The sequence below is a fragment of the Saimiri boliviensis genome, chromosome 15 (assembly GCF_048565385.1).
Source record: "Saimiri boliviensis isolate mSaiBol1 chromosome 15, mSaiBol1.pri, whole genome shotgun sequence".
NCBI lineage: Eukaryota > Metazoa > Chordata > Mammalia > Primates > Cebidae > Saimiri > Saimiri boliviensis.
Genome location: NC_133463.1, coordinates 86207677 through 86232995, shown reverse-complemented (window position 1 = coordinate 86232995; position 25319 = coordinate 86207677). Strand labels below are relative to the sequence as shown.

General features: G+C 42.1%; 1 protein-coding gene across 4 annotated transcripts in view; it reads left to right on the top strand.

The window, feature by feature from the left end:
* The window catches only part of FAM135B (family with sequence similarity 135 member B), a 359177-nt gene that overhangs the window by 158961 nt on the left and 174897 nt on the right, over positions 1-25319 (top strand). For all 4 annotated transcript variants that reach the window (XM_074387183.1, XM_003933681.4, XM_074387184.1 and 1 more), the window contains one exon: positions 13572-13651. In XM_074387183.1, coding sequence (XP_074243284.1) covers positions 13572-13651 — 80 coding nt within the window. The remainder of the gene's footprint in view (positions 1-13571; positions 13652-25319) is intronic.

The window sequence follows — 25319 nt, the reverse complement described above, 5'->3', positions numbered from 1 at the left end:
TAAGCATTAACTAAGTGGTTTCATGTAAGTTGCTTTTCAGCTTCCCATAGAGAAAACCAGGACTTTCAATTAATTCTTCCCCTGGTTAGGATAGGCTGTATTGTATAGTGGTTATGAGCACACACTCAAAAATCAGATTTCTTGGGCTTGAATCTCAGCTCTCCAATTTACAAATTGCAGAAACTTGGAAAGATAGTTTACCTTCTCTGAATCTTACCTCATTTTTCTGAAAGGACATTCATACTCGTTTCCATCATACGGGGATGCTTTTGATGATTGCATGAGATGATCTATGAGTGGTGAACAAAGTCATTGGAACATTGCCAGGTAGCAAAGTGACAGTTGCTGATTATTCTTTCCATTCTGAGTTCCTGTGGTTTTGGTAATTCAGGGAAATCACTGGTTTGATATTTTTAAACATTTTCTGTGGCAAGAAGAAAGAATTTTGTTTGCACTTTTAAGATTCTGTGGAAATGGCAAATGGCTTTACCCTCTGGCATTACTACCTTTAGTGGTCTGGCTGGAAATATTTACTTTATTTTAAGGAATTCCTCAATTTCTTTTTTTTTTTTTTTTTGAGACGGAGTTTCGCTCTTGTTACCCAGGATGGAGTGCAATGGCACGATCTCGGCTCACCGCAACCTCCGCCTCCTGGGTTCAGGCAATTCTCCTGCCTCAGCCTCCTGAGTAGCTGGGATTACAGGCACGAGCCACCATGCCCAGCTAATTTTTTGTATTTTTAGTAGAGACAGGGTTTCACCATGTTGACCAGGATGGTCTCGATCTCTTGACCTCGTGATCCACTCGCCTCAGCCTCCCAAAGTACTGGGATTACAGGCTTGAGCCACCACGCCCGGTGATTTCCTCAATTTCTTAATAGACATGGAGAATAAATGCTATCTAATCCTCTGTGGATCTCCTACCTGACTCAGGAGTCATGTGACTTCAGAAGTTTGAAAAACCTAACTTCCTTACCTATATATGGGAATGACAATGTACAATCCATAGAATTTGAATGAGAATTAAATGTGATCTCTGGTAGTGTGGATGCCACATAGTGCCAGACATAAAGTATTAAAAAATGGCAGAAAGTGCAACTAGTTTATAGTTGGCTGGGACACAGGGATTTGCAACTTCTGCTTTTGACCACTCACTACCCTCAAGTTTTCTGGACAGATAATGTGCACAGAGAATTAAGAAAAAAGCACTTTCCTGTCATCTGCAGCTTTGGCCTCAAACCCTGCTGAAGAATGCCAGTGAGTTAGGTTCAGCCACATGAAGAGAGCCTTTGTCTTCCATTAAGTAACTTAAATTACGGTATATAAAAAAAATACCTGTTTTACTTCTACACAGAAGTCCAACCTAGATTCTTAGATTTTAATGGCTCTTATGCAAGGCAAAGCAGAGTTTTCCATTTCCAGAGAAAAGGCAGTGAGAGAAATCAGACTGTGTGATCTCTTCTGAATTTCAACCTGTACAAAATATGGCGCCAGAGGGTCCTAGAATCAGATTCTCTCAGTAAGAGTTGTGTTTGGCTTCAAATAATCAAGTGCATAACTCACCCTGGCTTAACCACAAGATGCCACAAGAAACACAGAAGTAGACAGCACAATCATGTCACTAGGGATAGTAAGGATTCAGACTTCTCTTTCTGCTCTTCCATGCTTAGCAAATGGCTTTTTAATACTCATGGCTGGAAAAATACTGTTTTAACATTCATGGTTATACTTTTTGGACATATTCCCAAATTGAAAGAAGAGACTCACAGCCCAAGGGTCATGAAACAGGTTTCTCCTTTAAAAGCTTTCCTGTCTGCTTTCCCTGCAATGTGCATTTCTATTTCATTAGCAAAGAGGGAGCCAGATTTCCCCTAGCTGCAAGGCAGTCAGCAAAGGGTGGATATTTTTAGGTAGGTATAGTAATTCCCCTGAGAAAACCTGGCTTTGGTTTGTAAGGAAAGAGGAGTTTATGGATAGTGAACAGGCAATTCACAGCATGAGCCACATAGAAGCTTCTGGGTCAACAAGGAGAATGCAGGTAGAGAATTGTGGAGGATTGTCACAGTAAACATTGGTGGAATCTGAATGAATTATTACATTGTGATATATCAAAGTATCCAGATGAGTTCTGCTGAAATATTAGAGTAGACTTCCCCTGGAAAAGTATTCCAGTAATTTCCATTGAGACAAATAAAATGCAGCAGAGTGGTTCATAGTCCTGCAGTGGTGGATGCATACTGCCCACCTATGACTATGTACTGTGTAGTGAAACTGCATTCGTTATTTTCATTGTTTGTTGTTGTTTTGTTGTTGTTGTTGTTGTTGTTTCTTATCTTTTGAACAACAAAACCTCTTTTATTGGCAGGACTTTGCCGGCCTCCCTGCTAGGATGGAGTTTCATCTAAGTGTCACAGTATCTTCCACTGTCAGGTGGGGGCCATATATGAGGCTCGGATTCCAAATGGTGCCAGGTGTCCTGCTGGCCAAGAGACTGGGAAGAGCAGTGTGACAGCTCATTAGGTGAGGTCTAGGCAAATGGCAGTTCTTTATAAGGTAGAGCAGGTTATGTTTATCACACCTGGCCATATGAGAAGATATTTCACATCTCTAGTTATTTATAAATCCTCATGCAGTTTCCCCATAGCTGACTATCATTAGATTCTGGGCCATTAGCTTTTGTAAAGGAGAGAAAGCCGCTGATTGCATTATTGCTGATTCTGTCATGGTGCCCCACTGTTAGGGCAAGGAGAGGATTGCCAGTATTTAATCGGGCTTTTCAGAACTCATTGGAAAAACCCTACAGCGTCAAGCAATCTGGAGCTAGCTTTGACTCTAAATTGACTCAGCCTTTTGGGGAACAATAGCACAGAAGAGGGTCTCCTCCCCTAGCCAGACCACAGGAAGCTTAGCTCATGTCCTGAATCCTCTGCCGACTTGCCCTTAAGCAGGCAGCACAGTTGTCAGGTGTGGGGCAGAGGAGCTGTTTGAGTCTCCACTGAAGCTGCTTATAGAAATGCGTACCTGCTTTATGGGAAGTTGTGATCCTGACTACCACATTTACAGAGTCCCTGCCACATGCAATATTTTAACTCATTTAAAAACAAAGCTCCCCTGCACATTCATATTACAGTGTATACTTTAAACACAAGGGAACTGAGCCTCTGCAAGTTTTGCATCCTTGGGCATCTGAATCCACATCTGCCTGCCTCCCGTGTTCCTTCCACTGTTCCCTCCTGAGGCTCATGTAGACAAGAGCAGTTTTGAGAGAGTCGTGCTCACACTTTGCCGTGACCTTTGTGGGCAGTCACGGCATGTGTGGCTCTCTTGTAATACCCTCTTCACAGGGGATTACAGGAGACTTCACATCTCTTCACAGGGACCTCAACCTCTGGATGAACAGAGAGAAAGAGGGGAGTCATTCCATTTTCATGTGACAAGTGAGATGCTAGGTGCCTAAGGTACCTTCATAAAGGCATCTTCATTATCATTTTTATTATACCTGTTATCAAGAAACACTCATTTTAACTCAATACTTGCCAGGTAGTATAAGCACTTTGCCTATTACAAATCATTTAATTCTCCTAATGGCACTGTGAGGGACATTACTATCATTACCATCTCCATTTATACATGAGGACCTTGAGCACAGGGACACTGTGATGGTGATTTACTCAAGGTTACACAGTCAGAAACAGGCAGATTTTCAGAGCTTACCCTCTTAAATCAAAATGCGATATTGCTTCAGAAGACTCAAAGAGACATTTTCCCCAGCTGCGTAAGCACTCCCGTATCATAGCTGACCATTTACATCTTGAGTGCACTGTTTGCTATGATCATATACTATAACCCGCAGGCATCCCTGAAATGTGTCCTCCTGAAAGCATCGTGCCTTCTCCCAGCTTCATCCCAGCTGTGATGCCAGAGGATAGCCTGGGATCGTGGAGGTGGGAGGCTGTGTCTCACACACGTCTTAGGAAGTAGCAACAAAGACATTGTATCTTTAATGAAATATGGGGTTGAGCATCATCCCCTGCCCATGCTTCCCATGGATGGTCCTGTTCCTGCCTCACAATAATTCTGCAAGGCTGGGACAAGTGTGGCTTCCCTCACCCATGAGGAAAGAGAAGCTTAGGGAGGGAAAGTTACTAGCTTTAAGTTTTCCAACCTGACTTTGGGGACCTAAGTGTTCAGACGCCAGAGTATCTGTGTTTGACTTTTGGTGATAATGATTTGTATTTTAGGTTATGTCAGATGTCCCTGGGTCAGAGTGTTTGTTTCATGCTATACTGATATGGAAAATGATTTTGAAAAGATGTCACATATTTCTGTATTCCCATTATGAAATATTACTCCTAGTTCTATAAAAATTGCATGTTGATTATCACTCACAGAACTGTGTATTAGGATTGGATTGTAGAACCCCGTTGTTTGAGGGAATCTTTGTTTTTAAAATTTTCACTTATTCATTCTTTCACCTGGCATTTATTGAATGCCAGCCATATCAGCCTTCTGTTAGTTTCTGGAGATACAGAGATGAATAGGGCACGGCTTCTCTCCTTCGGTGGCTGGTGGTAATGGATATTTCTATAATCAACTGACAACAGATGTTCATTAGGTGCTTTTCTCTCCGGCACAGCCGTGTGACCTCTAAGGAATACAAAAGAAGTAAATAGTAGCATTCTTATTCTCAGGGTTCTTTTGAGAAAACAGAAGGAAATACATGAAACAGGAGATGATATTAGAAAATTAGTGATCAGAGCGAGAATCTGATTGGGATTCTTTGATAAGAGCAATGAGGAAATTGAGGCAAGCTTTTAACATTAAAGCACCTGGCTTTGCCTTCCCTAAAATAAGCTTGGTGCTAGCCAAATGGCCCTGCATTTTAATCCCTAAACTATCTATTGACCAGCTGTGTGACTGTGGGCAAATTACCTAACCTCTCTGAATCATAATTTGTGTATGTTTATCATTAGAATATAGAATCCTGTCTATTGGTTTTGTCATGAGGAGGACATTTGAAAGCTTGCCTGCATTAGTTTGCAATTACTGCTGTCACATATTGCCATAACCTCAGTGGCTTAAAACAACATAATATTATTATCTTAGAATTCTGCAGGTTAGAAGTCTGAAATGTAGGCTTAAGTCTGTATTTTTGCATGGAGGCTCTAGAGGAGTTTCCGTGCAGTACAAGAGTCTGTTTATCTCTTCCAGTTTATAGAGGCTGCCTGCATCCCTTGGCTGGTGAGGTCAAGTCTTTCTTACATTGCACTACTCTGTCTCTGTCTGTCTTTCTGTCTGTCTGTCTGTCTCTCTCTCTCTTTCTCTCTGTCTCTGTCACCTCCTTCTTTCTCTTATAAGGAAAAAACTGTTAGGATTGCATTGAGTATACACATGTAGTTTAGAATAATCTCTAAATTTCAAGGCCAGCTGACTAACAGCCTTCATTTCATCTGTAACCTTAATTCTCTTTTGCCCAGCATATTCACAGGTTCTGAAGATTAGGAGTTATATGTTAGGGGTTGGGAGGTATTATTATGTTTATTACATTATGTAAACTGCATAGTTTAGTGCCAGTCATACAGATGGCAATCAATAATGGGTGACTATTATTACGGTTTCCCAGAAGGAGTCCTGTGCAAATCTAGGCTACCGAAACACATCGGCATACTGTCTGAAGTTTTCCACCTCTTAGCTTCTTTCTCCGTTTTGATGAAACTCATGGCCCATCTTCTTTTACCGTTGGATCATTCTCCAACAATTTAAGCAAACCATTCCCTTCTTTATGATAACTTCTCTGAATGGCCCCAGGTAGAAGGAGATAGCTCTAAAATGGTTAAAAGATACTTGGAGATTTACTTACATTACTTACTGAGTCTGTGAACTTGCACAAATCCCTTTATCTCTAAATGTTAATTTCTCATCTTTAATATAGAAATTATGGCAAGTACATTAAAGACATCCTATAGGGATCAAACAGTATCTTGCACGTCAAATATGAATATGTGGTTTATGGATTTATGACCTGGTAGAAATTTCCCATGACATTAAAGGGAATTACTAAAGCAGTTTAAGCATTCTGTTTAATCAGGACAGAGCCTGAGTGGGTCGACCTAACCAAAAGGTAGACTTTGAACCTACAAATCATCTGAAGTTCAAGATAATTAAGTTCTTGAGGTGAGATTCAGTAGCATCAAGTGCTTTTAAGAAACAGTAAGTCGAGAGCACTTTGAAATAAGCAAGAAAAAGACCTTAAACTATATAACAAAATGTGTCTCCTGTGAGATGTGGTAGGGGAAAGGAAACACCCATCTCTGGAGTTGGAATCCTGGTTACCCTTTCCTAGCTCTGTGGCTTTGGATAACTGGTTAGATCTCTCCAATGGCTCAGTTCCTTCCTTGGTTTACCCTTGAGATAGTGCTTGTTTCACATAGGATTTATAGGGGATCAGCCAAGATTACTCCCTGGAAGTTGCTGGCACAGGTCCTGCCACAGAAATGCTTAATAAATCTTCTGCATAGCTGTAAGGGCTCCAAGTGGAGTAGGATGGGAGAGCGATGCATAGCCCCTGGCAATGACTGACGTATTGTATTAATACGTTCAGAGGAGGCACCATTACAATGTGACGGTTGGTGGTGCTGATGGGATTCGTGTCCCTTTCCTTCTTTATGAAATTACTGAGGTACACAGGTCTTTTATTAAAGAAACATTAAAAATAACATCTTGTATTTGTGTCAACCAGGGTTTGCCAGTTATTGGCGTGTGAAGACTGAGCCTGCAAATGTGTTTGATCTTGTTGACACAGTGCTTTATTGCTAATGTTGTGGCCATGGTTGCCGCTGCTAATTGTTTTTGCTGTTGCTGATGTCGCTGTTGTCATTGCCATTGATTTGTGAACCAATATTTAGCATTTTAAAGATGTTTTATTACAAAATTAAATTTCTGCCTTCCCCTGAAAAACGGAAAGATCTAGCTACATGCAGTTAGCGTTTCTGCAGGCTCCTTAAATAAGCCACTGCTAAGTAGCAGCCGCTCCTGTGGCCAAGGCTGCCACCGCTGCCCTCACACAGAGGCAAGTGTCGTGGTCATTTGTAAATGAGTTTCCACTGGGATTTTCTGACGGTAGTTTGTTGTTTCTGGACCCGTACGCCCACCAAAAGCAGAAAATAACAAGATAGATGAGGTGGAACCCAAGGCTTTCTTACCATTCCATTTGTGTAATTTGCCTGGCCACCGTAAGCATTTGTGTTTTCTCCAGTTTGTATGGAGCCTTATTCCTTCCAATAAATACAGTCACTGTGATTTTCCTGTTGAACAGGACAGGTGCCTTTTATATTTTTCAGTAAAATGTTTTATTTTGAGTTAGCTGTAGAATCACATGCAGTTTTAAGAAGTAGGTACAGAGATATCTCACATAATGTTTATCTGGTTTCCTTAATGGTAGTATCTTGCAATGCTGTGGTACAGTTTCACAGTCAGGATATTGATATGCACAATGAGGATACAAATTATTTTCATCATCACATGGATGTCACATTTCATGTTGCTCTTTGATAGCCACACCCACTTACCTCCCACCCCTGACAGCTAATAATCTGTATTCTATTTTCATAATTTTGCTATTTTAAACATTGCACATAAATGGAAATATACACCTTTTCGAATTAGCTTCTTTTGCTGAGAATAACTGCCTGGAGATCCATCTAGGTTGTTCTATGTGTGAATTGTTCATTCTTATTTATTACGGAGTAGTTTCCACAGTTTGTTCATTTACTGAAGGACATCTGGGTTGTTTCAGTTTTTAGTATTGTAGATAAAGCTGCTCTAAACATTTTGGACAGGTTCTTGCATAAGTAAGTTTTCATTTCTCTAAGAGAAATGCCTAAGAGGGCAATTGTTGGGTTGAGTTGTAGTTTAATTTTTAAAGACACTAGCAAACGTTTTCCAGAAATGGCTGTTTCATTTTACATTTCCACCAGCAATGTGTTGATTGATCTACTTTGTCTGCGTAACTGCTAGTATCTGGTGTTGTCAATGTTTTTTTATTTTAGTCATTCTGATGACTGCATTCTAGTATCTCATTGTGGTTTTAATTAGAATTTTGTCTGATGATGTCAAATATCTTTTTAAAATATTTTATTATATATATTTAAAGTATACAACATGATGTTTTGATAAACAAATATCAAAACATCATGTTGTATACTTAAAATATATACAATACAACCACTACAGGTGAGCAAAGTAGCACATCTACTATCTTTTCAAGTTGCCTTCATTTTTTTTTTTTTTTGAGACAGAGTCTCGCTCTGTCACCAGGCACTGGGCTGGAGTACAGTGGCACGATCTCAGCTCACTGCAACCTCTGCCTCCTGGGTTCAAGCAATTCTCCTGCCTCAGCCTCCTGGGTAGCTGGGACTACCGGCACGTGCCACCACGCCCAGATAATTTTTTTGTATTTTCAGTAGAGACGGGGTTTCACCATGTTGGCCAGGATGGTCTCCATCTCCTGACCTCGTGATCTGCCCGCCTCGGCCTCTCAAAGTGCTGGGATTACAGGCTTGAGCCACCGCGCCCGGCTGCCTTTTTATTTTTTTTTAGTTCAGTTTTCTGTGGTAAGTACATCTAAAATCTGTTCTTTTAGCAAATTTTCAGTATGTAACACGGTATTATTAACTGTAATCCTCCTGCCGTACATTGATCTCTAAACGTATTAATACTATAGAATTGCAAGCCTCTACTCTTCAACCTATGTTTCCCCATTTCTTCTTCCTTCCCCCTCTCCGTTCTTGATAACTTTCATTCTATTCTCTCTTTTTATGTGTTTCACTTCTTTTAAAATGTTCAATATGCAAGTGATATCATGTATTTTCTTTTTCTGTATCTGGCTTATTTCACTTAAGCATAATGTTCTCCAGTTTCATCCACTCATCCATGTTGGTGAAAATGGCAGTATCTTCTTCTTTTAAGGCTGAATAACATTCCACTGTCTGTGTGTGTGTGTGTGTGTGTGTGTGTGTGTATGTGTGTGTTTGTGTGTGTGCTGTGTGTTTGTGTGTATGTGTGTGTGTGTATGTCTGTGTGTGTGTGTGTGTGTGTGTGTGCGTGTGTGTGTGTGTGTGTGTGTGTGTGTGTACATTGATATGTATTCCACAGTTTATCCATTGATTCACTGCTGGGCAGTTAGGTTGTTTCTGTTTCTTGGCTACTGTGACTAATGCCATAGTGAACGTGGAGATGCAGATCTCTCCACGAGGTGCTGACTTTGATTTCCAGTTGCTATACACAAGCAGAGGGGTTTCTGGGTCATATGGTAGTTTTGTTTTTAATTTTTTGAGGAACGTTTATGTTACTTTTCATAAGGGCTGTGCCAATTTACATTCCCACCAAAAACGAATACAAGTGTTTTCTTTTCTCTGTATTTTCATCAACACTTGTTGTTTCTCGTCTTTTTCGTAACTATCCTAGAATGTATGAGGTGATATGTTGTTGTGGTTTTGATTTGTGTTTCCCTGATGATTAGTGACACATTGAGTACTTTTTCACAAACATGTTGGTCATTTGAATGTTTTCTTCAGAAAAATGTATATTCAGATCCTTTTTGGATTATTATTATTGCTATTGAGTTGCATGAGTTTCTTATACATTTTGAACACTAATCCCTTATCAGACATACTGTTTGCAGATATTTTCTTTCATTTGTAAGTGACCATTTTATCTGGTTCATTTTTCTTGTTTATCAAGATTATGTTATAGCTTTTTAATATCTTTTGTGGTTCCATACATATTTTAGCACTGTTTTCTCTAATTGCATTAAAAAAATGCCCTTGGATTTTTTTTTTTTTTCAGGCAAGGGCTGAGTCTGACACCCAGGCTGGAGTGCAGTGATGTGATTTCAGCTCATTGCATCTTCAACCTGCTGCACTCAAGTGATTTTCCCACCTCAGCCCTCCAAGTGGCTGAGACTACAGACTACAGGCATGTGCCACCACACCCAGCTAATGTTTTATTTTATTTTTTTTAATTTTTTTTATTTTTTTTGTAGGAATAGAGTTTTGCTATGTTGGCTAGGCTGATCTCAAATTCCTAGGCTCAAGCAATCCTCCAGCCTCAACCTCCCAAAGTGCCAGGATTACAGGCATGAGCCACTGCACCTGACTTGGCATTTTAACAGGAACTGCACTGATACTCTGAATTGCTTGGCATGTATGAACATTTGAACATCTTTTCATGGGCTTATGTGTCCTCTTGTGTCCCCTCTGGTGAAATTTTTTTTGTGTCTGCCTACTTTTTAATTAGTGTTTTTGTTTTTACTATTGAGTTCCAAGAGTTCTTTACATATCCTAAGTAATAGTCCTTGGTCAGATGGTCAGCTCTCAATATTTACATTAGTATATTCTATAAAGTCACCATGAATACTGAATCATCAAATGGTGAACCACTGTTCCTAGGGGAAATACAGGGTTAGGTTCCTGTGAGCCTCGGGTCACATTTCTGCCAAACTGGGCAATACATAATCTTGTCTTTAGTGTTTCTGTTTAAAAATACCCCACACTTAATATGTACTATTGATTCATTACATTGATCTCAGTCAGCAGCACTATAACTCATAGATGAGTGAAGCTCATTTAACACACATCCTTTCTCCATGAGGCACAACACAGCACTCCAGCCCTTAGGAACACTAGACAGCCCTTCAGCACTATGCCTGAGGTCCATCTCAAACAGTGGAGTCACCAAGAAAAAGCACAGAGTACAAAAATGTGTGGGACTAAATAAATTGCAAAACAGATACTTGTTTGTAGTATTGCTTAACCTCAGTTGGCCACCTGAGTGTCAGAAGATTCAAACTTTTTACAGTGTGTTCATGTCTGTGTATGACCACAAAGGTGCTGTGAGTGTTGCATTTGGAGCTAAAAACAAATTTTATCAAGTGAGCAAATTCCCAAATACAGAATATACAGATACTGAGGATCGACTGTATTTGATTTGCAACTGTTTTCTCCCACATTGTAGCTTGTATTTTAATCCTCCTAACAGTGTCTTTCACAGCACAGAAGTGTATAGATTTAATGAACTAAAATTTATCTGCAGGGTGCAGTGGCTCATGCCTGTAATCCCAGCACTTTGGGAGGCCAAGGTGGGGGGAGGATCACTTGAGACCAGGAGTTTGATGCCAGTCGGGGCAACATGGCAAGACCTCATACCTCAAAACACACACACACACACACACACACACACACACACACACAAAGCAAACAAAATTTGTCATTTTTATTTTATGGATCATGTTTTCTGTACCAAGTCTAAAAACTTTTTGCTTAACTCTCCATTTAGAATATATTTTAGGCCACTGCAGTGGCCCACACCTGTAATCCTAGCTCTTTGGGAAGCCGAGGCAGGTGAATTGCCAGGAGTTCGAGAACAGCCTGGTAAACATGGTGAAACGCTGTCTCTACTAAAAATAAAAAAAAATTAGCCATGCATAGTGGTGGGCACCTGTGATCCCAGCTACTCGGGAGGCTGAGGCAGAAGAATCACTTGAACCCAGGAAGCGGAGGTTGCAATGAGCTGAGATCAAGACACTTCACTCCAGCCTGGGTGACAAAATGAGACTCTGTCTCAAAAATAATTTTTTTAAAATGATTTTTAAAAAGAATAATTTTAAAACTTTTCTGTTTCCTATGTTTTATAGTTTCATATTTTTCATTTAAGTTCACCATCTACTTTGAGTTACTAATAATTTCTTTATAAGATATGAAATTAAATTTGAGGTGTGTTTGTTTGGCAGTGGCTGTTACTTTGCGGATAGACAGTTGCTTCAGGACAGCTTATTTTAAAAGGCGATCTCTCCTCCATTGAGTTGCATTTGCACCTTTGTCAAAAATCGCGTGGGCATATGTGTGCCCTCATTACTGCAGGGTGGTGGGTGGAGGTCCAGGCTACCCACATGGTCTCTACTTCAACCGAGCAGGTGGGGTTCTCTTTACCATCTGTTTCAGATGGAAGCCTGGCTCCCCGCTGAAGTCCTTCTCTTGGTAGGTTGGGTGGGGATGCAGTGTTTTCATGCAGTCTGGGGATGGCGGGTGTCTAGACTTCCCACTTTGCCTTTGCTGGTGTGGGTGGAGGTAGGCCCACAGTGTTTTCTGTTTCTTGGCTGGAGTAGACAGCTGTTGCCTGAAAGTTTTCTGTCTTGCTGTTCTCTTCCTGATCCTTTGGCTGGAAGGAGAAGGCTTTTTTGGTATAATTTTCTTATCTGTGGCTATTAGCTTTTCTGGCTTCTTGGCTTCTCCAGTATCCAGTCTGGGGTATACGAGGCAAAAGGAAATGCAGACGCCTCACCAGCATGTCTCTCCTTGGGTCCTGAGGTCCCTAACCTATTTGCATTCTTATCTACCTTTAAGAATCTTCATTTGCTTGATTTTCTATATACTGTGTTTCTATGTAGAGTTTTTGTTGTGCTTAATGCAAAAAATAGGGGAAAGTATGTCTGTCTACTTCATATTTCTGGAAGCAGAAGCCGTGGCAGATACTTGTAGAAAGTACTCATTTTGTAGATACAGAAACAAGTTCAGAGAAATTATATGAAGTACTTAAAGTCACACAGCTGGAAATGTGTCACTCACACTACAGCTATGAATGCAACTATGAATGCTCTTTTCTCTTTATCCCTGTACATCATTTATACATAAAAACAAGCATGCAACTACCAACAGAACATGCTGTGAGTGTATGTGCAGTGAAAGTACCTCAATAGCGGGTACTCACCCAGCTGTGAGCTCAGTGAGCCGTGAGAGACTGATGTGTTCATGGTCCATTTTCCTTATCTTTCACTTTGGTTTATTCACATTCCATTTCACACTTGGTTTCAAATCAGTAAAGGAAGAGAACAATGATGATGCCAGTAATGTCCTCCAGTGCTTACGGGCAAAAAGTCATTAATTGCAAAGCACAGAACTTCAAAGGATACTTCCGTACTTGGGGCAAAAGAGGGCACATTAGAGAGTTAACTGACAGCATGAGGACGTGCACATTGTCCTGAAATGATGGGATTAGAAAATGGGAGTGCTATCTTAAAATTAAGGAGGCAAAATATACAAGGAAAAGTGTATTTGGTGACACCTCCAAGAGGGCTAACTCAGAGGCTATGTTAATAAAGGAAGTAGTTTTTGTGTTGCAGCCTCATAGAAACTGAATTTATAGATGGATTCTCCACCATGCATAAATAACCTGCTTTCCTATAACAATAACCTTTCTTGAGTACATAAAACCCATACCCCTTAATGAAACTGTCACATGACCCATCTCCTTCTTTTCTCTATTCCTGTCATCTCCAAACTTGTTCAGTCTTATATGATCTCAAGTGAACTCAACTTTCTGTCTTCAACACTGCCCTGTCCCTTCCCTCTCCACCTTTGCTGATAAAATGCATTTCTCACGAGTGCCAGATGATAGTACATGCTGCCAAGAAACTTCCCTGATTTCCTATGGCTTTCAGGAATAAGTCTAGGTATTTTTAGAAGTCAACATTAAGAAGCCTGATCTTCAGCGTCCTGTCCTCTGCTCTTTTCTTAGGTATTACCAGATCCGAGTGACCTTGAAGGTGTCCTCAAGGATCCCCCACAGACTGAGTGCCTCCATCGTCGGGCAGACAGGTGAGCAGAAGAATGGCAATGGGGTACTTGCCCCCAGTAGTGAATCTTCATTTGTCACTGCTTGCCAGGGCACAGCAGAGTGCAAGGCATGCAGAGGCACTCAGCCCATCTTTGGTGAATGTTGAATGAGTGAGTTTTGGAAACGGAGACCAAGAGTTGGAGGTGGCCACATGTGCACATTGTGGAAAGGGAGACCTGAGAAAAATACAGTTTCCCAGGAACAGCTTGAGAAAAATACACTTTCCCAGGAACAGCCAGTATTTGAGACAAACTGGCTGTGGGGGGCTTGGTTAAAGTCAAGTCAGGGAGGATGCCAGTGGGAAATGACGTCCAGCAAGAGGGTAAAACAGGAAGCCTGTTCAAGGGAACCTGGGAATCAACTAGGTACAGAGGAGTGAGTGAGTAGCGGTGTGGTGGCGCGTTCCGTGCACAGTGAGGGGTCCGACAGCAGTGCTTCCAGCTTGAGGAGAAGGATTGCCAAGGACGACTTGGATCTTCATCTTGAGAAGGCTGGAGTACAAAGTGGTAACCGGGGCTCTGAGCAGGTAGTCTATCACAGAGTGTTACGTCAGCAATAGAGAACATATTGTGCCAGAAAGAAAGACAGACATAATATTAACTAGTAGACCTGTTAGGAGTTTGCCTTAATAAATTTGGGAAAACTGTGCAGGCTTGGTAGACCTTAAGAAGAACAAGAGTCAGGGCATCGTGGCTCACACCTGTAATTGCAGCAGTTTGTGAGGCTGAGGTGGGCAGATCACCTGAGGTCAAGAGTTTGAGACCAGACTGGTCAACATGGGGAAACCCCATCTCTACTAAAAATCCAAAAAAAAATAGCTGGGCATGGTGGCAGGTATGTCAGCTACCCAGGAGGCTGAGGCAGGAGAATCACTTGAACCTGGGAGGTGGAGGTTGCAGTGAGAGGAGATAGCACCACTGCACTCCAGCCTGGGTAACGGAACAGGACTCTGTTTCAAAAAAAAAAAAAAAAGAAAGAAAAAGTAAAGAAGAAGGAGAGAAAGACTTAAAGGTGAGCGTAGAAGGTAGGGAGCATTAAAGTAAACAGATAACAAGACAGAGCTGTGCAAAATCTGTTTCACATTAATTATAAATTGCTAGTAGCCAAGAATGTTACAGAAATCCAATCCAGTAACACTAAGAGTTGTGGTCATATCTACCCTTCATAAAATTCATTTGGAATTTGCAATGTGTTATGGTGAGTGAAATCATATGCAACTGAATACCCACAAGTTAGACATGTAGATGTGGTGTTCTGCTTACATTTACCTTGGAAGAAGTCTGGAGGGGGACCTGATTCCTCAGGCCACATGATAGAACGTTAGACCCGTGGTTTCAGAGCAATAGGATAACTCAAGCCTGTGATCTGCAAAAGGAAAGACGCCGATGGCCACCGGCTTCTCCCTTGCCTTTGGGCGGAGGAAAGCATTAAGTAATAGTCAAGCTGCCGTACTTCCAAGATATTCCTTCTCTTTCCCTCCACTCCTCTCTCCTGGGAAGAAATCAGGTATCTGAAAAGTGGGAAAAGGGAGCCACCCATTCTCCTAGACCCAGAGTGATTTAAGAATCCCACAGTTCCCTCCTTTCCTATCATTCTGTGCTTCACCCCTTTCCCACTCCACCTTCCAACAGAAGAAGGTCCATAATGTCCACAGAGAGAGCAGGAGATTTGGCCCCTGACCCCGCATGAGCCAGTGTCCATATGTGTACATTGGATAATAACATTATCTGTGAACCCAGGTATGTTACTAGAGGCTTGAGCTTTAGTTTCCTGAAATATGAGGGAAAAAATGCATTCTTCAGAGATATTTGTCTTAGAAAGTACACTTATAAAAAGGACACATTATATTTTGTAGAGATTATAAATATATATATATGTCAGAACAGGAACTAGCACAAGGTAAGTATCCAGTTAGTCCCACCTGCTGCCTGTGAGTGGTCCTATCATCAGGGGTGTGAAGGACCCGATCGCAGGTCAAGGTGAAGGCCTTGGTGAGAGACCTAGACGTCAAGTGGAATAACACCCCAGCCGACCTGATGAAAGCCATCCCCAGACTGCCGTCAAGGACTCCGCTTCTTCCTTGTGACTGTGACACCAGGAGCTTGGATCCTGTCACCGGCTGAGCCATCTTTTGGAGCTGGCAGGCCCCAGCTGTGAGGGCTGGAGTCCTGCAGGATGCTCAGTGGTTGGCAGAGCCCAGCGAGTAGCTGGGGAAGAGAAGGGCTTGAGATAGTACTGCACAGAGACCAAGAAAAGGAAAATGAAATATGATTTTTGGGGAAAAACCTATTTTCTTTTCTAGTATAGTTTAACAGGAGAATAATTATGATGAAGTTGGTCTGCCTTGAGCTTTACAGTAGCATACTGTTTAGAACAGAATTCTAATGCAGAGGCTAGCAATAATTTACAATGAGATTGTGCCCCAGGTGAGAGACGTATAGAATTCCTATTTCTTCTTCATGGTGAATTTTTCAATGATACTATTTTTGGTTAGAGACCGCTGCATTGTGAAGGACTCCAAAACTTGGGACTTTTAACAATGGCTTATTCTTTTCTAATGTTTTGAGTTAGCCAGCCGAGGCTGGGAAAATTTATGCACTACCTTAAGCTGAGATATCAGCTGAGGATGGAGCAGCTAAGATGCCTTCTTCACTCATCTCTCTGACCCCTTGGTTGGAGTGGCTGCACCAGATAAGAGACAGCTGGGCTTCTGTCTCCAGTTGGGTGGTCAGACTCCTTACATGATAGCTGAGTTCACCAAGAGGGAAAATGAGGATGATTCTGGGCCACCTAAGGGCTAGATGGAGACTGGCATGGGGTGGTTTCTCTGCAGTTCATTGGTCAGGGCAGGTGACAAGGCCAGCCCCAGGGGGACAGAAATAGACTTTTCCCATTCATTGAAAGCACCGTCTGCATGTACAGTGATGAGGAGAAGCTTTGGCAGTCCTATTTATGGCCAACATATCTAAACATATTTTCCGTTATCTCTGTGCCTTTCTGAGGGAAAAAAGAAAACTATATCTTTAGGCAACAAGGTATCAGACACTGGAAGAGAACCAGGAGTGAAAACTCTAATGATGTCTTTGATACTCTGCACTCTAATGGTCTTGTTGGAAAACATGATTTCATTTGGCTTTTTTTTTTTGTTCAGCGTATCTCTAAATGTAAACAGAGAAAGCTTGCCATGTCCAAGGAGGCAGAATTTAGCAGGTGCGAGGGCCAAGCTTGGGCTTTTCAGGTACAGTGTCTGCTTCTGCCGCTTCTAAGCTGCTTGACTTTAGAAAAGTTATTTAACCAATTTGTTTTTCAGGTTCCTCAGCTATAAAATGGGGATGGAAGTTGGTACTTATAGGTTGGCGGTGAAGATTGAATGAGTTGTGCACATTCATGCATGTAAAATGATTTACAAACATTACCTGGTTTAAATAGAAATCATGCAAGTAAAATGATTAGACTGTTGCCTGGCACATGGTGAGCTCACAATAACAATTACTTAGAATAAGCGTTGCTATTATGCATAAGACTAGCCTATTACTTAGCAGCCTCTGACCTATGCTGTTCATCCTGGAGAATGAGAGTCTGCCTTCCAGCTCTAGAGATGTTTAGTCATCTCAGGCAGACAGAAGTGGTCAGATAATACTGTCGAGGTGGAGAGTGTGGTGACCATTGGACCATGCAGGACTGCCTGTGCTAGGAGCCGCTGGCTTGGATGAGAAAGAGCCTCTCAGATTGGACTTGAAGGACAAGCAGAAATTGGTTCCACAGACAAAAGTAGGGAAGGTTGACCCGGGCAGAGGTAATAGAATGACCCGTATGGAGCAAAGGTGGTTTCACAGAATGAGGAGAACTCTTGTGTGGCTGCTGATAAGAACAACGCCAACACGAGAAGAGAGGCAAGCTGTGGTCAGGTTTGGAGGCCATTTACGACACACAGAGGAGATTGATTTTGTTTCAGAGACACAGCCAGATGAAATGAAAGCAATCTGTCAAACCTGGTGCTGTACAAACGTGGTGCTGTGGCATAAATCGGGGACAGGATTCTGCATTTTTATTCTCTTTTTAAATACGTCAATTCTCTAATAGCCTTATTATATGGAAGCATGTTTCAATTATATAGATGATTTAGGTCCGTATTCTCTTGATATGAAATAAATATTGCATTGACTTGTACAAGCAGGATGCATATGATTAGATCCTGGGAGCAAAATATAATAATAATTCCCCATGTGCATAGCCTGCGTACCATTGAATTTTCCTTTCAATTCTTTTTTAAGAGGTGACTTGGGGAAGACTTCCATGGAAAACTGATGGTTTGCTCTTTTCTGAGTTGGCTGTATATCTTGTTACATAGAACATGACAGGCTTTGAGCTCACACCAGTTAGGCATAATCATTTTCTTGGGCATGCTAGAAAGATCCTAGCATTTGAGAAGGGATAGGCACACAAATGGTGACAGCAACAGTAATACCTGAGGCCCCTTCTGTGTAGATGTGGGAGCATTGGGGGTTTGGCCTTAGTGTCAGGTGTGAATATGAAGGATGCGGGTCTTTGTCATTACCAGAAATAGAAAAGTGTAAATTACAGGTGACTGTCTAATGATTCACTGGCGAAGACACCCCTTGACTGTTCAAGAAGAAGAAAGAAAGAAGTCATTTCGACATCTTCATTGCATTCATCTTCAATGAAACAGGAAGATGTTTCATTTCTTAACTTCAATGAAAATTAAGAAAATTCAGGGAAAATTGTGAAGATTCAGTGAAGTTTCTTAGATAAAAGAATCTACTATTAGGGAGGCAGAGACTGCAGCAGAAAAGACTTGGACTCAGATAGTCACATTACATCCCACTCATTCACATCAGACCTACGTGTGCCAAGGAAAGCCTTTCAACCACTGAGCCTTCATTTTTTTTTTTTTTTAAACCACAATGGGGGTAGTCATACCTTTAGCCTATGGTTTCTGAGAGGATTTGAGAGCATGATGGTGAAGCTCCTAGCACAGCGCTTGATACATAATGGCAAAAATAAAATGCAGCTGTTATTATTAATATTACTAGTTAATAAAAAGTCTTACCATGCATTCAAGGGAAGCTTGCAGATGGAGCCAACAGAAGTGTTTCTGAGGCAAAGGTGATCCAGTGGGAATGTTTAAATAGGGTGATTTGACGTGAGTGAGACAGGGCCCTCATAGCATCAGTGAAGGGGTGCTGTATTAGATGGTCTTCCTGCTGCTTAGGAAGACAGACCCAAGTCTGGGCAATTTACATAAGAAACAGGTTTAATTGGACTTACAATTTTGTGTGGCTGGGGAAGCCTCTCAATCACTGGGGAAGGCAAGGAGGAGCAAGTCACGTCTTAAATGGATGGCAGCAGGCAAAGAGAGACAGAGTTTGTATAGGGGAACTCCTTTTTTTTTGAAACCATCAGATCTCGTGAGACTTATTCACTATCATGAGAACAGCATGAGACATACTTGTCTCTGTGATTCAGTTACTTCCCCCTGGGTCCTTCCCACAACATGTAGGAATGGAAGATGAGATTTAGGTGGGAACATAGCAAAACCATGTGAGGTGCCAAGGTTAAACAGGAGGGATGTTGCTGAACCTTCAACATGAAGGCAAGGTGGGAAGATGAACACTGATGGAGGATGGAGAGTGGGATACAAGAATGACTGGGACAATCAGCTCAGGACCAAGACTATGACCAGCAGCATTTGCTAATCCCTGTGGGCACAATGACCTTAAAGAATGATACAGACTGTTGCTGGGCACGATGGCTCACACCTATAATCCTAGCACTTCAGGAGGCTGAGGTGGGTGGATCATCTGAGGTCAGGAGTTCAAGACCAGCTTGGCAAATGGCGAAACCACATCTCTACTAAAAATACAAAAAATTAGCTGGGCATGGTGGTGCATGCCTGTAGTCCCAGTTACTCAGGAGGCTGAGACAGGAGAATCACTTGAATCTTGGAGGTGGAGGTTACATTGAGCTGAGATCACACCACTGCCCTCCAGCCTGGGCAACAGAGTGAGACTCTGTCTCAAAAAAAAAAAAAAAAAAAGATCATGACAGGCTTTTTGTATCATTGCTGCATTCCTGTGTACCCTTACAGACATGAGGTCTAAACAGTCAAGGGAGAGCCAGGTTGTACAGTCTCATCTGATAGTTTCTTTTTCTTTCTTTCTTTTTTGAGATGGAATCTCACTCTGTCACCCAGGCTGGAGTGTAGTGGTGCAATCTCAGTTCACTACAACCTCTGCCTTTTGGGTTCAAACAATTCTGCCTTAGCCTCCCAAGTGGATGGAATTATAGGCACACACCACCACCCCTGGCTAATTTTTGTATTTTTAGTAGAGATGGGTTTCACTGTGTTGACCAGGCTGGTCTTTAACTCCTGACCTCAAGTGATCCACCTGTCTTGGCTGCCTGAAATGCTTGTATTACAGGCATGAGCCACCGCATGTGGCCTTATCTAATAGTTTCTCAGAGGAGGCCCACCAATAGGATGTGGCTTGCCAACCACTACTTATGCAGCTAGACTAGAACAGAAACTTCTTCTTAGCAAAACTGTGATGAAGATTTTCAGGAACTTTATTGTGTGTCTCAGCATTCAAATTGAATTGCTACTTTCTCTATTCATTGTAGTAATCATAAGACATATGCACACACAAACATATATGCATATGTATATATATACATGCATGTGTGTATATAATTAATTTCAGGTGGTCTTCCTATAAATATAAATGTCTATACATATAAATATACACATGTACATACATGTGTGTATGTATGATTGATTTGATTCATCTTATTTCTAACATATTCACTGAACTTAATATACTTGTCAGTCAAGCCTATGACATTTGGATCCAAAATGATATTTATCTAAGTTCAACAAATTTTTCAGATGCCCTCTACAAGCCAGAAAGTGTAGTATTCCCTGAGAAATAGAAAGATGAATGATAATTAATTGAATGTGAGAGTTTAGATATTCAAGGAAGATAAAACAGATGTAAGAAAATTTAAAATGTAATTATGCTTACTTCAAAGACTTGCTTTATGTTTTTCTTTTCTTTTGAGTTTAGGGTTACAGAGCAACTGGTACGTCCATGTCTGTGTGAATAAATATTAAATATACTTAGCTTTGGCTCTTTTTTCCACCAAAATGTTGCTATTTAATAGATTCTGCAGTCTCTTCCTACATAGAGATGTTATTTTTTTCCCTTGAGGAGCTGATCAGTTGAATCATACTTGGGAGAGGGGTCTGTTCAAGTCGATTGAGGCTGCGTTAAATGATTAGGCACGAAACAGGCATCTGCTAGTCATTGCTCATCAAAGCAAGAGAAAAGATAGCACAGTAAATTGTGGAAACGTATAAAAATTGCCATGATTAGTTTTCGTAATGTTTTGAGAGGTAATTTCCATTTCCATTAAGTAGAAGCATTTAAGAGTTTTACCATGTAGAGGGCGGGGGAGAGACATTTATTCTTCAAATGAATCAATCTAATTTCTTTTCAGGGTCCATTAAAGCACCTAAATATCAAATGTCTGTTTTCATGGAGAATTCTAAGCAGATAAAACACTGCTGCTCCCAGTCTCTGTGTACCGGCCTGGGACCACAGGAGAGCCTGCCCCGGGCCGGCAGGGTGGGCTTCCTGATTGAACAAAGCACTTAAAGGGGCTCTTCCATCTTTCCGGCTTCCAGGCGGGTCACAGCAGTCAGCTCAGAAACGCAAAGCGCAGGGTCCCTTTCCTTACACTCCGAGCAGGTCAGGAATCTGCTCTGCCAGCTGCGTGGCTGACCCCCCACTTCCTTTGGGTCCAGCCAGCATTACCGCTCTATCCTGTGTCCCTGAGATGGTGTCTTGATACCCGTCGGCCATCTAGGGCCCTCTTCAGGAGCTTTCATCAATCTGTGCAGTCATGTGCCTTGACTCATCTCAGCTGCTGTTTTTGAAGTTCCTTCTGCTTTTAATGCCTACCCCTTCCTTTTGTTTCCTTTCCTGCCTCTCCTCCCACTGGACTGACAAAAAGAATTCACACAGCCTTCAACAACCATGTGGTCTAAGGGAAGTCACCTGCCCCCGTCAGAATTAATAGTTACTCAACTGAACGTCCTTCGCACAAGCTGTAGACATGCAGCACGTAGCCCCTTCCACACCCCACCTGCATTTCTGTGCTTTTTCTACACTATTTTATTGTGTTTCCGCTGAGGCTTCCCTGTTTTAGATGACAGGAAGCATTTTGTCCAATAATTAAACTGTCCTGGGAGTTTGAATCCCATCATCCCCCATCTTCACTCCAACCTTTGCTGTGAACAAACGGCTGCTAACACAGGGTCATGGAAACCCAGCTCCCTTGTCTCAGGTCGGGAGGATTCCTGGAGGTAACACTCACTCCTGAGTTCCCTGACAATCAGGCTCAGGCGCCCTTCTCAGGACCTCTGAAATATGCCCAGGCCGGTCTTTCTCTCTTTCGCTACCCTGATTCCCCACTACCCATCTGGGTCTCACTGAGGGCACACCCACGATAAGTTATTTGCCACACATTATTGTCTGCTGCTTTACCGTGTGCTAACCTAACCTGTGTTAGCCAGACAGACTCCTTATTGCTGAGAGCCAGATAGACTCTATCTTGACCTCCGCCTCACCCCTCTGACACTCCTCCCTTGAGTGCGTACCTGGGTCTTGCTACTGTGCTGGGTCATTCTGTACTTAGAACTATAGAAACGTATAACCTTTGTAACCATAGCCTGCTTGGCAAGCCCACTTGCCATTCTGAATGCCCCCCCTCCTGCTTGATTGATTTTATGACAAATATTGAATACCTTCCTTGGTAACCAGCAATCATGAGAACCGATTGTGTATACCCTCCTTGGAAATCAACAATCATGAGAACCCCCTGCCTCCTAGTTACTAACCTCCTTATCTAACTTGCTTGTTCTACTTCTGTAAACTCTGCTCCAGCTAGGCTCCCCATCCCTTACCTTAAGCAAGGTATAAAAAGGAATCCAACCCCTTCCACAGGGCTGAGAGAATTTTGAGCATTAGCCATCTCTTGGTCGCTGGCTAATAAATAAAGGAATTGTGCTTCAAACTCAGAGCCTGGTGCAGTTCCATCTAACTCGCCTGAGTATAGCAACCATCTGTGTTCAGAAACTGATAGGAATAGTATAGCAGTTAGGAAGTAGGATTTGAAGTTGGCCAGACCTGAGTCCACCTAGGTCCCTGTGACCCTGAACTAGTAGCTTCTGTGCCACTGTTAAGCTATTTATAAATGGAAATAGCACTGATAGGAATGACCCTGTAGAAATGTTTGCAGGGTCAATTCAGGTAACATATGCAGGTGCTTGATAGATTTCCTGTCCTGTTGGGATTCCACATATGGACGGATTCTCATGTGCAGGCACGTGTACCAGGACATCATAGTCTTGCACCGCCTCCTGCCGCATCTGGCAGAAATAACCTCTTAGTACACCCCATATTTGTTGTGATTTCTTTTTAATTGGGATTAGCATGACAGCTACTTCTTAATTTTTTTATTTTACTTTAAATTCTAGGATACATGTGCAGAACATGCAGGTTTGTTTCATAGGTATACATATGCTATGGTGGTTTGCTGCACCTATCAACCCATCATCTAGGTTTTAAGCCCCACATGCATTAGGCATTTATCCTAATGCTCTCCCTCCCCTTGTCCCCTACCATGCAACAGGCTCTGATATGTGATGTTCCCCTCCCTGTCTCCATGTGTTCTAATTGTTCAGTTCTCACTTATGAGTGACAATATGCGGTATTTGGTTTTCTGTTCCTGTGTTAGTTTGCTGAGAATGTTAGTTTCCAACTTCATCCATGTCCCTGCAAAGGACATGAACACATTCTTTTTTGTGGCAGCATAGTATTCCATGGTGTATATATGCCTCACTTTCTTTATCCAGTCTGTCATTGATGGGCATTTGGGTTGGTACCAAGTCTTTGCTATTGTAAATAGTGCTGCAATAAACATAAATGTGCATATGTCTTTATAGTGGAATGATTTATAATCCTTTGGGTGTATACTCAGTAATGGAACTGCTGGATCAAATGGTATTTCTGGTTCTAGATCCTTGAGGAATCACCACACTGTCTTCCATAATGGTTGAACTAATTTACACTCCCACCAACAGTGTAGAAGTGTTCCTGTTTCTTCACATCCTCTCCAGCATCTGTTGTCTCCTGAGTTTTTAATAATTGCCATTCTAACTGGCCAGTGTTGTGTTGTGGTTTCTGTTAAGATACTTACTCAGCATAAAATTCTATTTTTGAAAGTTTTCTGTGTATGAGGCACTGTTGACAGCGAGTTTGGTGGCTGGCGCTACTCTCATGGGGCCCAAAGACCAGGGTGTGGAACAGAGAGATTGCATGGCAGTCACAACAGGAGTGACGTGGGCTTGGGAGGGGAGGGCCCAGGGACTCAGGGTTCAGGGGGGACTCCTTGGCAAGGCTTCTCTCTTGTGAGGCACACCTGACTTCTGGTGTCCTGATTTCTGGTGCAGGTCGTCAAGGCAAATCTTCATCTGCTCAGGAAATGAGGAGGGTCCCCCCAGCAGATCTTTATGACTTGGGCCCATCTGGAGTCAGCAGCCCTGCTCTGCATTCGTTCCCTAGTGAGTAAGGCTCACTAGGGAACGAATAGCTTAGCTATTCGTTAGCTTAGCTGGTTAGCTTAGCTCCCTGCCCCTTGCTCATGCAGTGGCATTAGCGGTTGCTGCATGGGAAACTTCACCGAGTACAATGAGTTTTAAACAAACAAACCTAGGGCTGAGGGACAAGTGAAGGGCCCTTGAAGCATGCATCCAGAAATGTAGCACAAAGCTTCGGAGTGGCTTAGAGTGAAAGAGAGAACAACCTCTGTCTTGTGGATGGAAGAGAACAAGCTTGGTCTCTAGAGTACCGTTTACACAGACTCTAGAATCAGAAGCCTGGGCCGGCACTCACACTGGGTGACTTGGACTCCTCACTCTCCTCCCTGAAATTCATGTTTCTTCTCTATAAAATGGGAATAACAGTAATATTGACACTTGCTTCATGTGTTTTTATGAGAATTAAAAACCTCGTGCTGAAAAGAGAGTCCAATGTGATGAACCCCCATCAGCACTGGCTATTTTGGTTTTAGGACAGAAGGTGGGAGAAGTTGCATGGACTGGAAAGTTAGTCCTGAAGGAGTTTTACTTGTTCAGTGTTTCTTGAGGGCCTCCTGTGGGCCAGGCACTGGTCCAGAGCTCTCTCTGAACCCTGAGATGCCCAGCTGCGCTGTTGTCTTCCACGGCAGGGAACTTCCTTTGCACTGGAGGGTCCAAGCAGGGGTTCAGCATGGTATGAGGCCATGTACAATGAAAAGGGTATTATAAAATTGTGTGCATATATTTGGAGTCATCCAGGTCTTTTTAACATGAGAAAGCTTTTTTTTCTTTTGATACATGGAGGTATAAGTTAATCTTTCATGAGTAAGGTGATGCTGAAATGCACACTCCAAGGTGCTGGCACCATGTTGCTTTCTTCAGTGCTAGCTGGCTGGTGCCTGGTGGAGGACCTGGAGCAGAGTAGATACCTCATGCGTGTTTGTTGAAGGAGTGGATGTAAAGCCACATCTGAAGACAGAACTTGGAAC